Here is a 13,602-nt window from a genome sequence, read left to right as displayed (position 1 = left end):
CATCATTATAAATGACTCTCCTTATTCTCAGTAAAGCCTTTTATTCTAAAGTTTATTTTGTCCATATTAATATAACCAAACCAGCTTACTTTTACATATGTCTATCACACATACAGCATATGGCTGCCTTAAAAAATTAGACAATTGGATGATCTATGCTTTTAAAAAGAATCCATTCATATTAACCAGACAGTTTGGAGCATTTACATGTATTATGATTACTGATGTATTTGTATATATTTCTACCTTGATATTTTGAGATTTTTATTTGTCTTATTTTTTTCTGGGTTCAGTTTTACTCCTGTTCCTCCCTTCATCCTTTTTTTCCTTATTTTGTTTGGTTTCATGGAGTTTTTCTCCTTTATCTGATTTTTTCTTCTTTGGTTTGGACACTATCAATTTATACTCTATTTTAATTCTTTTTTTTTTTTTATAGATCGGCACCTGAGCTAACAATTGTTGTCAATCTTCTTTTTTTGCTTTTTCTCCCCAAATCCCCCCAATACATAGTTGTATATCTTAGTTGTGGGTCCTTCTGATTGTGGCATGTGGGACGCTGCCTCAACGTGGCCTGACGAGTGATTCCATGTCTGCGCCCAGGATCCGAACCAGTGAAACCCTGGGCCGCCAAAGTGCAGCACTCCAACTCAGCTACACAGCCACGGGGCCAGCCCCTCATTCTTTCTTTAATTATCCTTTTAACAAGCATACTCAACAAAGTCTATAGTTGCTCAATGTGTTTATTCTCCTCCAGAAGAGCACTGTCATTATAGTCCTTTAATTCTGTTCTGCCCACTTATGTGCTATTATTTTCCAATATTTCAGTTCTACTTTTTGTTGATGTTGTGGGCTCTTTACCTTTACAAGCTAAACATTATTGGTGGCGTTATTTTATGCTGTCCATACTTGTTTATATTTACCCATATTTTTATCATTTCTTCGACTCACCACTTCCTCTCACATGTCAGACTTTCTTTCTGGGGTTATTTTTCTTCTTCTTGAAACGACAGCCTTTTCGAGTTTCTTTGTTGTGGTCAACACTGTCTTGATTTGCCTGGAAACGTTTTTCCCTCTGCTGTGAAGGATATTTTTACAGGATATAAAATTCTAGGTTGAAAGTCACTTTTTCTCAGCCATGAATATTTTATTTCACCATATTCTGCTTTTATTTGGGGGCTAAGTTTTTTGTTTCAGGATGTTTTTTAGATCTTTATTTTAGGAGTTCTACAATTTTGCTATATTATGTTTAACTATGGATTCCTCTTGTTTCTGCTTGGAATTTGTTGTGTTTTAATAATCTAAGGATTTGTGACTTTTATCACTTTTGGAAAATTTGCAATCATTATTGCTTCATACCTTGCTTCCACCTTGTTCTCTCTATTATCACATTTTGGAGGTCTAATTAGACATATTTTTAAATCTTTTTACTCTACTGTCCATATCACTTAGCTTCTTTTTCATGTTTAAAAAAAGGACTTTGTTCCTCTATGTGAATTGTGCATAATTTCTTCAGATCTATATTCCACATCACTGATTCCCTTTTCAGCTATTGAAAATTTACATTGTTTGTTTGTTTGTTTCTAGAAGTTCTTTTTAGTATTTCCCCCTAATTCTGCTAGGTAATTTTAAACAATCTTCCCTTCTTATTCATTTTTAGATTCTCGCTTTTATTTTTTTAACATAGCAAACATACTTATTCTGTCATCTGCATCTAATAATGCCAGTATCTATGGTCTGATTCTATAGTTTGTTGTTCCTGTTTACTTTTTAAATAATTTCTTATTTTAACTGTTTTTAATTAAGTTAAAGCTTACTTTTTTTTTTTGAGGAAGCTTAGCCATGAGCTAACTACTGCCAATCCTCCTCTTTTTGCTGAGGAAGAGTGGCCCTGAGCTAACATCCGTGACCATCTTCCTCTACTTTATATGTGAGATGCCTACCACAGCATGGCTCGCCAAGCGATGCCATGTCTGTACCCGGGATTGGAACTGGTGAACCCTGGGCTGCCAAGAAGTGGAATGTGTGGACTTAATCGCTGTGCCACCAGGCCGGTCCCCTAAAGCTCATTTTAATTGTGACTGTGTGGGAGTTTTTCCTGAACTGAAGGGAGTATTAGTCAGGATTCTCCAGAGGAAACAGAACCAGTAGGATATATATATATATATATATATATATATATATATATATATATATATATATAAATGTGTGTGTGTATTTGTTTATTATAGGAATTGGCTCACATGATTGTGGAGGCCAAGAAGCCCCACAACATGCCATCTGCAAGCTGGAGACCCAGGAAAGCCAGCGGTGTAATTTAGTGTGAGTTCAAAGGTCTGGGAATCAGGAGCATGGGTGTTGGGGGGCAGGAGAAGATGGATGTCCCAGGTCAGGCAGAGAGCAATTCACCTTCCTCTGTCTTTTTGTTCTACTCAGGCCCTCAAAGGATTGGATGATGCCCATCCACTCTGATGAGGGCAGGTCTTTCTTACCAGACTATTGACTTTAAACGCTAAGTCTTCCTGAGCCACCTTCACAAACACACCCAGAATTAATGTTTTACCAGCTATCGGGGCCCAGTCGAGTTGGCACGTACAATTAACCGTCATAAGCCACATTCCCCTAGAGAGGATTTGAGCTTGCTTCTGCCTTGGGCTTGGGGCGTTACCCATCTGGGACCACTTTTAGATTACATTCTTGGCTTGAAATTTTTCTCATCACAAAGGAAGTGGGAATTTGGGTTCAAAACCTAAATTCTCACATGAGGGATTGCTTGTAGCTATCAATTCTCAGGAGAGTGTTCCTTCTCCATTGAGAGCCAAGACTAAGATACAGACAAGCTTACTGGTCATCACCCTTCAGTGGGGTGGATATAAACTAAAAAAAAAAAAAAAATTCATTCTTTTCCTGAAAATAGAGCTTTTTGGATGCTGACTCAATGTGGCGGTAGCCTAGCCAATTGCCCCCTTCTGAAGCCCTCGGCTTGGTTCTCCATCCCTACTCCCTCCCACAAAACTCCGCACTACTAGAAGCAGCTGGACGACAGCAGCTGGTGCCTGTCAGTTTGACTCCTTCCTTACTTCCCTGGATAGATGCACCCACTTCACTTTTGTGTCTGAGAATTTCCCAAGTTTTCTTGCAAATTCAGCTGTAATTTGGAAAGATATCGACGATATATACTTTACAAGCCTTTTTGGCTGTTTTGCAGTGTGAACATTATTTCAGGATACTTAGCCAGTCATACTGCTATGAACAGAACTTTACCGCATATTTTTAATATATAATAATATTGTTTTGTTTTCTTTGGATCACAGCTACTCCCCTTGGTACACAATTCTGATTTTCCACTTGTATTTGTGAAAACAGTCATAACGGAGGCTTAACTTCAAAGATGGCTTGATTCAGGGGCTCAATGATGCCATCAGAAATTGGGCTTCTCGTCATCTCTATGCTGTGGTTTTGGATGGAGGGGCTATCTTTATCCTGGCACTAGCTCCCTGGTGATGGAAAACGGCTATCTGCAATTCCTGGTACGGCTTGCTTCTTCCTCCTCCAAGCACAAGGAAGAGGGTCTCTGGAAACTCCTTTAGAAGGGTAAGAAAATATCACCCACCATGGAGGTAGGAACCTCTCTTCCACTCACTGGGCAGAAGTGGGTTGGGTGTTCATCCCTGAAGCCAGAATTTGGGCAGAGAGTGGAATTAAGCCGCCGAGCCAGAGACTGACCACATGCCCCCCTCTAGCACTTGGATGGCGCTGGCTCCCCAAGCTGGTGGTCCGCTCCTGGGAGGTGTGTATACATCAACAAAAATTCCAGAAAGTTGCCAAGAGAAGGGGAAATGAATGTTGAGAATAGCCATCTACAAGAGGGCTGAATGTCAAGCCACACATCCTACCTGGTGGGGAGGTGAACATTAGGGGTTTGGTGGAACGATGATGTCATTCCTAGAGGGCTCCCAAGACGTTCTTCAAAACAGAAATAAGTGAGTCGCTAGCAGAAGACATCCCGACCCGACCCATTTGCTGGAGATGGTCCTCAAGGGTCTTCTACTAGAGACAACCTGGACAGCACTCACATTTGAGAGATGGGTAGGACCAACACATATTCCCGGGGGTTCCCCTGTCGTGGATCTAAGGGTGGGAGCCAGAAGAGAGGACGGAAGAACTTCCTAGGATGGTCCAGCTCCCAGGGAGACCCGCCCAGGAAGGAGCGCTGAGCCAAAGCAGCACAGGACTCAGAACGAATTAGACTTTCTTCTGCCTCCACCTGGGTGTAAAGACATCCACGTTAGCAATTTGTGTAGTGCAGATGGCATTGGAAAGAGCTTCTTAAGGACAGGGGGAAAGCCAGGCTTCTGGACTAAAGTTTCTCTCATCCCTTTTCCTCACCCCTGTCCCTTGCCTTTAGTGGGTAAGAAGTCCTCACGCCGCTCCTGGGGACGTTCCGAGGCAGGGGGGTAGGGACTGGACCCGAGGGCAGAGAAAGGGCGCACAGGAGGACTGGGGAGGGTCATCAGCGCGCGGCGGGGCGTCCTCTGGCTCTAGTGCCTGGGCCAGCGGTCCCGGGAGCCGACTCCTGGGTCCTCGCCTTGGGCATAGAAGTTATGGAGGTCCCGGGGGGCCAGAGCCGGGTTGGCCGCCGACAGGGGCTCGGAAAGCAGCACCTCATGGGGCTCACACGCGGACTCCATCAGCGCTTCTCAAAATCCCCCTCCTTAATCCAAACTCAGTCCTCTGACCGCGAAGTAACCTCGACGGGCGCGGAGCAGGAGATGTGGGGAGGGAGACGCCCTCCTCCCCAGCCCTAAACTGCCCACCAGGGGACGAGGCCCGGGGAATGCTCCGAGTTCCCTCCGGGTCCCACCGTGGGCGGGGGTCAGGTGCGCGTGACTGGGCTTTCCCTGGGGAAACTCCTCCTCCCGCGGCCCCTGCCTCCGCCTCGCCCCGCCCCTCCCCCTCCTCGAGGTGACCCGGGACTGACGCTTGGGGGTGTCGCCCTGAGCACTCGGACACCGCCTCCCGGGATTAAAGCGAGAGCAGGCGAGGGTCGGGAACTCCTGCGGGGGGGAAGAGGAAGGCGCGAGCTCGGTAAGAGGCCGAAGAGGAGAAAGAGAAGGAAGAGGAAGGGCGAGGAGCGGGGAGCGCCAGGCCCCGGAGTGCTGCGGGTAAGCGGCGCGCGGCCGGTTCTCTGTGCGGGGTCCGGGGTGAGGGTCCCGGGCGCGAGAGGGAGGACCTGGGCGCCGGGAACGACCTAAGCGCCCCTGGGAGGAGAAGCCAGGTGTGAGCAGCGCAAGCGCGGCAGGTGGGTCCTCCGGACGCGCGGGGCTGAGCCAGGCAAAGTGGCCTCCGTGGGGGCTGGGAGGGTGTCGCGCGCCAGGGGCCCGTTGGTGCGCCGTTCCGAGGCACTGGCCGCCCCGCTGGCCCCCTGGATGGGGAAGGTTGCCCTGCGAGTCCCTGGCCAATTGGTCGGAGAAGAGGGTGCCTTGGCGACCCTCGGGGTGGGTCTTCTCGGCCGGAGCCGGCTCCTGGTCCACCTGTCCTCTATGGCCCAGAGCTGGGGACTAAGGGTGCACCTTTTCCCTTTGGGGATGAGGAAGAAGGAGGGTTGTCGATCCCTTCTTTGTTTCGGGAAAATCTCTGCAGCCTCGGAGTGTTACCTGAACTCCTTCTGCTTCTTGGTTCCCTCCCTAAGTGGGGAGAAACTGGAAACTCGCTGAGATGCCGGGAGAGATAGGGCTGGCGCGGCGGGGACGGCGGGGACAGGCTCCTGGAGGGCCCCCGGGAGAGGCGCGAATGGCTCGGCGGCCCCGGGGAGGGACTGCCCGCAGCCCTAGCCCCGGCAGTGGCGATCAGCGCCGGGCCGCCTGGGCACCGGGCACCTGCAGGAACCGGCCAGGAGGAGCGGTCCTTGTCCTGGGCACGCGCTCCCTGTCGGCAGCAAGGTTGGGCTCCCGGGCACTTCCGTCCACCGCATGCCGTCTGGCTGGACTCGGGACGGTGGCTGGGCGCACCAGCCTGGCAGTGGGCGCCCTGCCCGCGGGCCCACAGGCCCTGAGGAAGACGTGCCTTACCGCCCGAAAGTTCAGGCGTCTATGCTCCGGAGGGCCTGGTTGCGGGTGGCCGCTGGCTCTGGCTCGTGCCCGGGCGTTTGCGCGCCCAGAGCCCGGAGCCCGTGCGGCTGAGGGCCCACCCCGCCCGAGAGCGCTGCGCGGTGATCCGAATCCCGTTTGGAACGCACAGGCAGCGGGCCTGGTCAAGAGGAATCCTAGTGGCTCGTTTGGGGGGGAAAGGATACCTCGGAGACCCAAGGTTTGCCTGGTGGGCCGGGGTCACCCAGGGCTCGGCCTCGAGGTTGAGCACCCCTCATTCAAACTCGTGCGGTAGACCTGGGCTAAGATAAGGGGCACACGGGCACGCGCTGATCCTCGCCGTCCTGGCGCGCTCACAGCCTTCGAGAGCCAACCAAATAATGGAAAATTACAAAGGCTGCGAAGTGGAGTTCCAAGGTGTTTAGAAAACCTAAAGTGAGGGGAGGATTGTTGACTTAGCCTGGGAGGTCGGAGAAGGTCCTCCAGATAGTGAGGATGGAGCCAACCTCCCCTGGACAAAACGTGGGGGCTGGCAGTGTGGCGCAGAGTTTCCCCCGAGGCGGAGGAACCCGGTGGTGCCCAAGCTCCTGCGCGCTGCAACTGTGAGTGAAGTGAAGGGAGGCTGGTGCGCCAGGTGATGGCGAGCCCCCAGGAAGGCATGGGGGTGCTGCCCACCAGTGTCCCAGCTTTACCAGTCGTGCGCCCTGCCTCTGCCGACCAGCAGAACTTACTGGACCGATGAGGGCAGCTGGAGCAAGCACACCCTAGACACAAGAGTTGGGGGCATCCCCATGGACAGGGCCCTCTGCTTACAGAAAGGTCATTCAACACCTCAGTCTGTTTTTTAGAAAATATCAACTGGTGAGCAGCATGGGCCTCTGTTCTTAGCTTGGACATCTGTTTGGTTCCCAGCAACTTCTGTCTTATTAATACCCCCAAGGTCAGCCGCCGCCTGTCAAGGTTATGTGGTGGCTGGAGCCACCTTAGAGCTCTGCCGCCTCCAACCCTTGGTGGCTCGGCCCTGGGCTCCCTCACCTTAACTGTAGCAGCACATTTGTCCACACTGGTATTATCATAACAGCAAATGTGGATGTGGCACTTTCTTCCAGCCAGGTGTTGTGTCAAGTTCTTAATAATGTATTTAACTCAATTGTAAGGAAACTGAGGCAGAGAAGCGTGGCAGCTTGCCCACGGTCCTGTAACCTGTGGGGAGAACTGGGGATGAAAGCAGACCGCTGGGCTCCGTGGGGCTTTGGGACGTGGTGTCTGCCCCCTCTCCTTCCTCCGTGGCTCCTCCGGGAGGTTTGAATGTCAGGGGCATAGACTGTTACCAGTGGGGAGAGGGAGAGAGGGAAGCTGAGAACAGCCGGGGATCCTCCTGGGAAGGGGGCTTGCTCCTGGGCCAGGCTAGTTCCTCCCTAACCTGACAGTGGAGCCCCTGCCAGCAGCCCCACCTGGGCTCTGTGCTGCCCCCACCCGGTGTGACCTGGACGAGAGTGCCAGGGAGGTCTCAGTGGGGCGGTGTGGAGGACTGACCTCCCTGAGAGATGGGGGCATTGAGGGACAAGACACTGGAGAAATGTCCTGTAGCCTGTGGACGATGAAGTGCATTATGCCAGTAATAATCGTCGTCATCATATGTGTGCTGGCCCCTACTCTGGGCCCAGCCTATGGTGTGGGTCTACCAGGAAGTGTGAGCCAGGACTCCAGGCTGGTGGCTCTCACTCTTTTCCTCCTAAACCTGTCGCAGGAGCCCCCAGGGACCCTTGTCTTGATAAGGGGTCGTTGCCCTGGTTCCAGTTGCTGCATCCGATTCTGGGGGTGGGGCTGGGGAAGTCTATTTTTGTAAGCCCTCCAGAAAACTCCGGATTTGGGAACCAGGGATCAAATCTAAGCCTTGGGCTTGCAAGCAGAAAGGAAAGATGACTGAGTCAATTTAGCCACCGAAGTTGACCCTGCTGCTGAGGAGGGTGGAGGAGGAGCCTGGAAGCACGGGAAAGAGTCCTAGCCAAGAGAAGGGGCATCAAGGCCCCATGCACCTTCCCACCCTCTGCTGCTCCCACTGCTCTGGATCCCCCTGGGTGGTCCCACTGCCCACAATTGCTGAGCCCTTGTCTCTCTTCCTGGCCCCTCCTTGCTTTCCAGGGCGCCTGCCAGGGACCCCCTAGGTGGCCTCTGGGGATGGGGTGCACGGGCATGCTATACCTGAGCGCTGAGATCTGAGTTGGTGAGTCCCTTCCTGGTTTGGTGTTGGGGAGCCCTGAAGGCCATCTGGGGGAGCCCTGGCTTGCAAGCCCCCAGGGGCATGGGCCTGGGTGTGGGGAAGGGGGCCGTCACTGCCCCCGTGCCGTTGACTATCCTGGCCCCAACCGCACGTGGAATCTCAGGGAGTAGCAGAGGGCTCCGCTGAGCACATCCCAGGTTCTGGGGGACAATCTGGAAGTGGAACTTGAGGTCAGGAAGGAAGAAGAGCTGACCCGGGACTTGGTTTGTCCTGGCCTCTGGACAGTGGTCAGAAGAAGAGGAACTGAGACAAGTGGAAGACATCCGAGTCAGCTGTAGAGGTGTCGAGGGAGAAAGGCAAGACACCCATCTTCTCGGGGCGGGGGACAGTCCCTTGGATTGTAAACAGTGTGGACTCTGGGAAGGAAGTGACTCAAAGATGTGCTTTTCACTCTTGTTAGAAGTGAGTCAGGGAGAAGGAGGAAGGCCTTGCTCTGGGTGAAGACTCCAGGTTTTTGTTTGTGGGTACAGAGGCATCCCTGGGGGGGCGGTGTGGGGGAGTGGGTGAGGGCGCAGAAATGTGAGAAGCAACCAGGGCACGTGTGACGGGCACCATGTGTCCGCGGCTGTGGCGCCTGAAGTCTGGAAGTCCGTGCGAGGGTGGAACAGACGGAAGAACTGGGAGCTGGAGGGCGGCAGGACCGAGAAGAGAGGCCGTGGTCGTCGAGCAGGGGATGAGAAAAATATTGACAAGTGAGAGCTGCCTGGGAAGATGAAACTAATCCAGGCTTTGTGGTTGCTTGTTTGCTTGTGGCAACAGACCTAGTGTCAGAGTCCCTCCAAGGTCGTTGCTTTCCAGGGACGCTTCCTGGCACCTGACCTCATCTGAGCCCCAAATCTGAACTCAGGGCGAGCCCGAGCCTGTGTTTTCTAGGGATGACCGGTTCAGAGTTCATTCTTCGAGGTTCTGACCGCGGAAAATAAAACACCATCATGTCTGGCCTAATGGCTAAAGCCCAGTTTTGTTCTGGAATGTGCTTGAGAAAACGATCTTCACGTATTGAATCAAACATTTTTCGGTTTGAGTAATTCTGTTCTTCCCAAGGCAACCCGGTCCGTGTTAAACTTTTTCTTTGCTGGAAACTTGGTTTCCTTGGGTTGAGTTAAAGCTGCCTTTCTGCTCTTTCTGTCCGTTTTGATCCTGGTTTCGTCCTTTGGATTTGCAGAGACGAAGCTGAGGCCCTTTTCCACGTAGCAGTCCCTTAGGCTCTGGCGGGTAAATCTTAGCTGCGATCACTGTGTTATTACTGAGTGCTCACGTGTTGGGCACACTGCAGGAAACTCACCCTTAATTCCTGCAACTACCCTATTCATTTATTACCCTTATTTCACAGATCGACTTGGCCGAGGTCTTTAAACTTTCACCAGTGGCCTTTGCTTGGTATCAAGGACTCCTCCCTTCTGGAGGGACCCAGGGGCCTCTCTGGCCCGCCTGCCAGGTTAGATGTGCTGTCAGTTTTGTGCATCTGGACCTGTGAGGTCACCCACATCCTCAACTTGGTGGCTGGTTTTGTCCAGGTGCAGACTTTCCAGCTCTCTCTCTCTCTCGCTCCCTCTTAAATTTCGTCTTACTCATTTGGCCTTTGGAATTCCAAAAATATTGGAACACTTTCTTTGTGAGATACAAAGCTAGATTTAAAAAAATAAAAAGAGACCAGACCCAATTCCTGCCCTACAAAGTTTGTGATCTCGTTGGGACAATGAGGCATTCATAGAAAAAGAGACTTGGATGCTGTGGGCAATTCCTCTCCTGAGGTGATCTCTCTCCCTCTCTCTCTTTCATTCATGTGTCAGTTACTGTGCATGCCACTTGTCTGACTGTCTTACGCTTGTTGATGGTGAACTGTTCCTTACATCCACCACGGCCTGTTAACCTTCCTCTGACGGTGCGTTCTATCCTCAGCAGGAGACGAGAGCAGTTTTTCATATAATGGGAGTTTATGCAGAGGGTGAGGCACCAGAGGTTCTCACTGATCATTTATTCACTGGGTACGAAGTGTCTATTGGTGTTGCTTGCTTTGGAGTTTGAAGAAGGGGTGCAGAATCTTTCGGTCAAGGAAGATGGGGCCTCGTCGGCCTGTCACACCTCTAGCATCTCGAAGGCACCCAGTGGGGCTCGCTGAAGGAGCACATGCATGAATGGGGGTGCATGGAGAAGTCTGTGGAGCCTTCATTCTAGGGAACACCCCTGACCCCCGAGATGGGAGTCAGTGTCTGTGAGACAGACCTCATTTGCACTGGTTTGGTGGTTTTCAAAATAAATCTCCAGCAATTGTGTTCTGAGATCTCCAGCGGAAAGACACTCCAAGAAGAGACTGTTTCTGTTTGGAAATAGTTCATTATGTCATGGGATGCAGATAGGACACCACGGGGTCATCCTGTTCTGCAGGTGACTCGAGGCATGACTCAGCTCTCTGAAAGGAAAGCCCAGAGTGGACCAAAACAGCCTCGTTCTGTGGGGTGACTCAAGGGGACGAGGTTGGACCGGGAGCTGGCCGAGAACAAATGGGGGTTTAGGAACTTCCTTGAATGTTTACTCTTTTGTCACTTAAAGGAAAAGTGCTTTATTATATCTGGCTTTCCAGAATGGAGAACAATCATCCGTGCCTTTAAATGACAGGAAAGGACATTCGAGAAACAGTGTTGTCTCTCGCCATCTAAGTTCTGTATTGCTCCTTTCAGAAACCAAAAAGATGGACTATCTTGTGTGGGCTTGGAAATGCCTGTCCCGAAGGTGGACCGGACCGAGCGTGGCATCTTCATCCTCCTGGAGAGCAGTGCGTCTCCTTTCAGATCCATTTCTAGAGTGGAACCTCTCCTCCTTCCTTCCTTTGCAGCCAGGGAGGATTATAGGCGGTCCACTCTTGTCTTTTATTCCATAGCCCATCGTAGCAGATCTTCACGCAGTTGGCGTTTCTGGTTCTCAGGTTTTGTGGGTCGTGGGATCGCTGGATGAGAACGGATTATGCTGTGATTACATCTGGGTCCTGTGGCTTTTATGGCCAATTCATGGCCGTGGCCACCTGCAGCCCTTCTTTTCCCAGCTTCCTTGTCTCTCACTGTTAGGGATCTTGAATGAACAGGAAGCATGGATTTCGAGCTCCGATCCGTCACTCCCTTCAGAGGGCTCTTAAGCTGGGAAAGCCGCCAGTAGGATCGAATTTTCATTTCCTGAAACTTCAACCAAACTTATAACTGGTGAGATAGCTCAGAGGCACAGGGAGTTGCTGCCATTGAGAGCAGAGAAACCAGAGAGGCGAGAATGTCTGCTGGGGAAGGACGCTTTTGAAAGTAATCTGAGGAAGGTGCTGAGTTTTCCCCCCGCTTAGACTGGAGGGCGGTGGAGGATGTTGATCTCAGGACCCTCCCTCTTTACAGAGCGGACGTAGAAAAGCTATATTAATGTGTGATAATCATATCACTTAAAGGTTGAAATGTTAAACATGTTCTATAGGGTGACCCCTCCCACCTGTATACTGGTCAGTTTTCTTTCCTCATACCCGGAAAGGTGTTGACTTTTTCTTTGTAACTTGAGAGATCTCAAAGCTATCAATAGGAGTGGTTCTTACATTTTATCTTTACACAAAGAGTAAATAAATGATCCTGTGCGGTTTTATTGTGACCTGTTCAATGAGGTTTCCCAAGATTAAAAAGCTGGACTCAACATTTTGATTTATAGCAATTTAATGTTTTGAGGTTTTTTTTTAAGTTCAATGGGTCAAATCATCATTATGCTTAGGAGATAGAAAGGCAGCGGGGTGCCGGAGCTGGCTCCGCTGCTGCTCCGCTGGTTTTTCAGAGCGGGTGGTAGCTCGGGAGCACTGCCCAGATGCAAATCTGCAAATCTGTAGACGCCACGCATCAGCCCCCTCGCTCCCGGGCGGGCTGTTCAACTTTCATCGGTTTTAGGATCACTTGTATTTAACAGAGATGGACGTAGCGCTTACCGATGCCAGGCACTGATTGCTTCCTCAGTGTCACCCTGTAGCGGGGCTCTCATCATCTTCTGTGAACAGCTGTGGGGAAACGTGGAGAAGGTGAAGGCCAAGGTCAACAGGCCAAGCAGTGCTTTGTTCTGGAGAGAGGCACCTCTCGCCTAGAATGCCTTCTAGTTCTTTCTCGATTTATCTTCTAATAACTAACTGGTATGGAAATTTTACAGCCTGGCCATTCTTTCTTCTAGGTCATCTCCAACCTTCCAAATACCTGCCATTACCTGATGCTGCTGATCCAGTCGGCATGGCCTTAAACTCAGTAAGTGGTTAATTATCACTGTCCTGGCCTTTTCTTCCCTTGTTCCTTCTATTGCCCGAGGTGCATGCGGGTCAGCATTTTCAGAGCTGCCTGCAGGGAATGTGTGCGCCCTGTGGATGTTGGTCAAGGCATCTCCAGGTTACAGGTGGGAAGAAGGGGGCAGAGTGCGGCCACCCAGCGTTTGCACAGCTGAGTCTCAGAGCCGTTGGTTGCAGGTGGGGAGAGGTGCATTCTCACCTCGGCCTGGTCTCCTCCTGCTCTGACAGTGGGGGTGGGCAGGGGATGAGGGCGAGGCGTGGGGACAGATAGAGGCAGGATGTTGTTAAGGGGAGTAAATCCTTGGGAAGAAAGAGTGTGCGGGTTACCATCGGCCAGCAGACCATTGTGCAGCCTAGCTTCCTAATGAACTGGGGTGGGTCGTGATTGAATGAGGCACTGGGCTGACCATCCCTCTGCCTGGAAACACCCCCACCGCACTTTGGGGAAAGGTGCAGTATCTTTGTTCCCATCGTATCTCACGGATTCAGCATTCTTTTTTCTTTTTCTCCCCAAATCCCCCCAGTACATAGTTGTATATTTTAGTCATGGGTCCTTCTAGTTGTGGCATACGGGATGCCACCTCAGCATGGCCTGATGAGCCGTGCCATGTCTGCACCCAGGATCCGAACTGGCGAAACCCTGGGCCGCCAAAGGGGAGCAGGCAAACTTAACCACTCGGCCACGTGGCCGGCCCCACAGATTCAGTTTATTCCTGGGAATAAGTGCCTTCAGTAAAGAGTTGTGGTTAATAACAAAAATGTTCTCTATCTGAAAAATACACCTTTTGCTTTCTCCACCCTTTATTTGTTACTGGTGCTTATTTTCACTGGATCCGTTTTCAATTTCAAATCTGCTGCGCAGGAGTTCACCGGGACAAGCAACTTGCTGCAGCCTTTCCTAGGTGGGGTGGCATGTTCTGAGGTGTCTCAGATAGAGGTCA

General features: G+C 51.1%; 1 protein-coding gene across 1 annotated transcript in view; it reads left to right on the top strand.

The window, feature by feature from the left end:
* The first annotated feature begins 4,953 nt into the window (after positions 1–4,953).
* Positions 4,954–13,602, top strand: part of TMPRSS2 (transmembrane serine protease 2) — a 33,338-nt gene continuing 24,689 nt past the window's right edge. Inside the window, exons 1-2 of the mRNA XM_070488923.1 lie at positions 4,954–5,162; positions 12,553–12,623. Coding sequence (XP_070345024.1) covers positions 12,609–12,623 — 15 coding nt within the window. The 5' untranslated portion in view covers positions 4,954–5,162; positions 12,553–12,608. The remainder of the gene's footprint in view (positions 5,163–12,552; positions 12,624–13,602) is intronic.

The sequence above is a fragment of the Equus asinus genome, chromosome 18 (genome assembly GCF_041296235.1).
Source record: "Equus asinus isolate D_3611 breed Donkey chromosome 18, EquAss-T2T_v2, whole genome shotgun sequence".
NCBI classification, from domain to species: Eukaryota; Metazoa; Chordata; class Mammalia; order Perissodactyla; family Equidae; genus Equus; species Equus asinus.
This window is presented reverse-complemented; position numbering and strand designations above follow the sequence as displayed.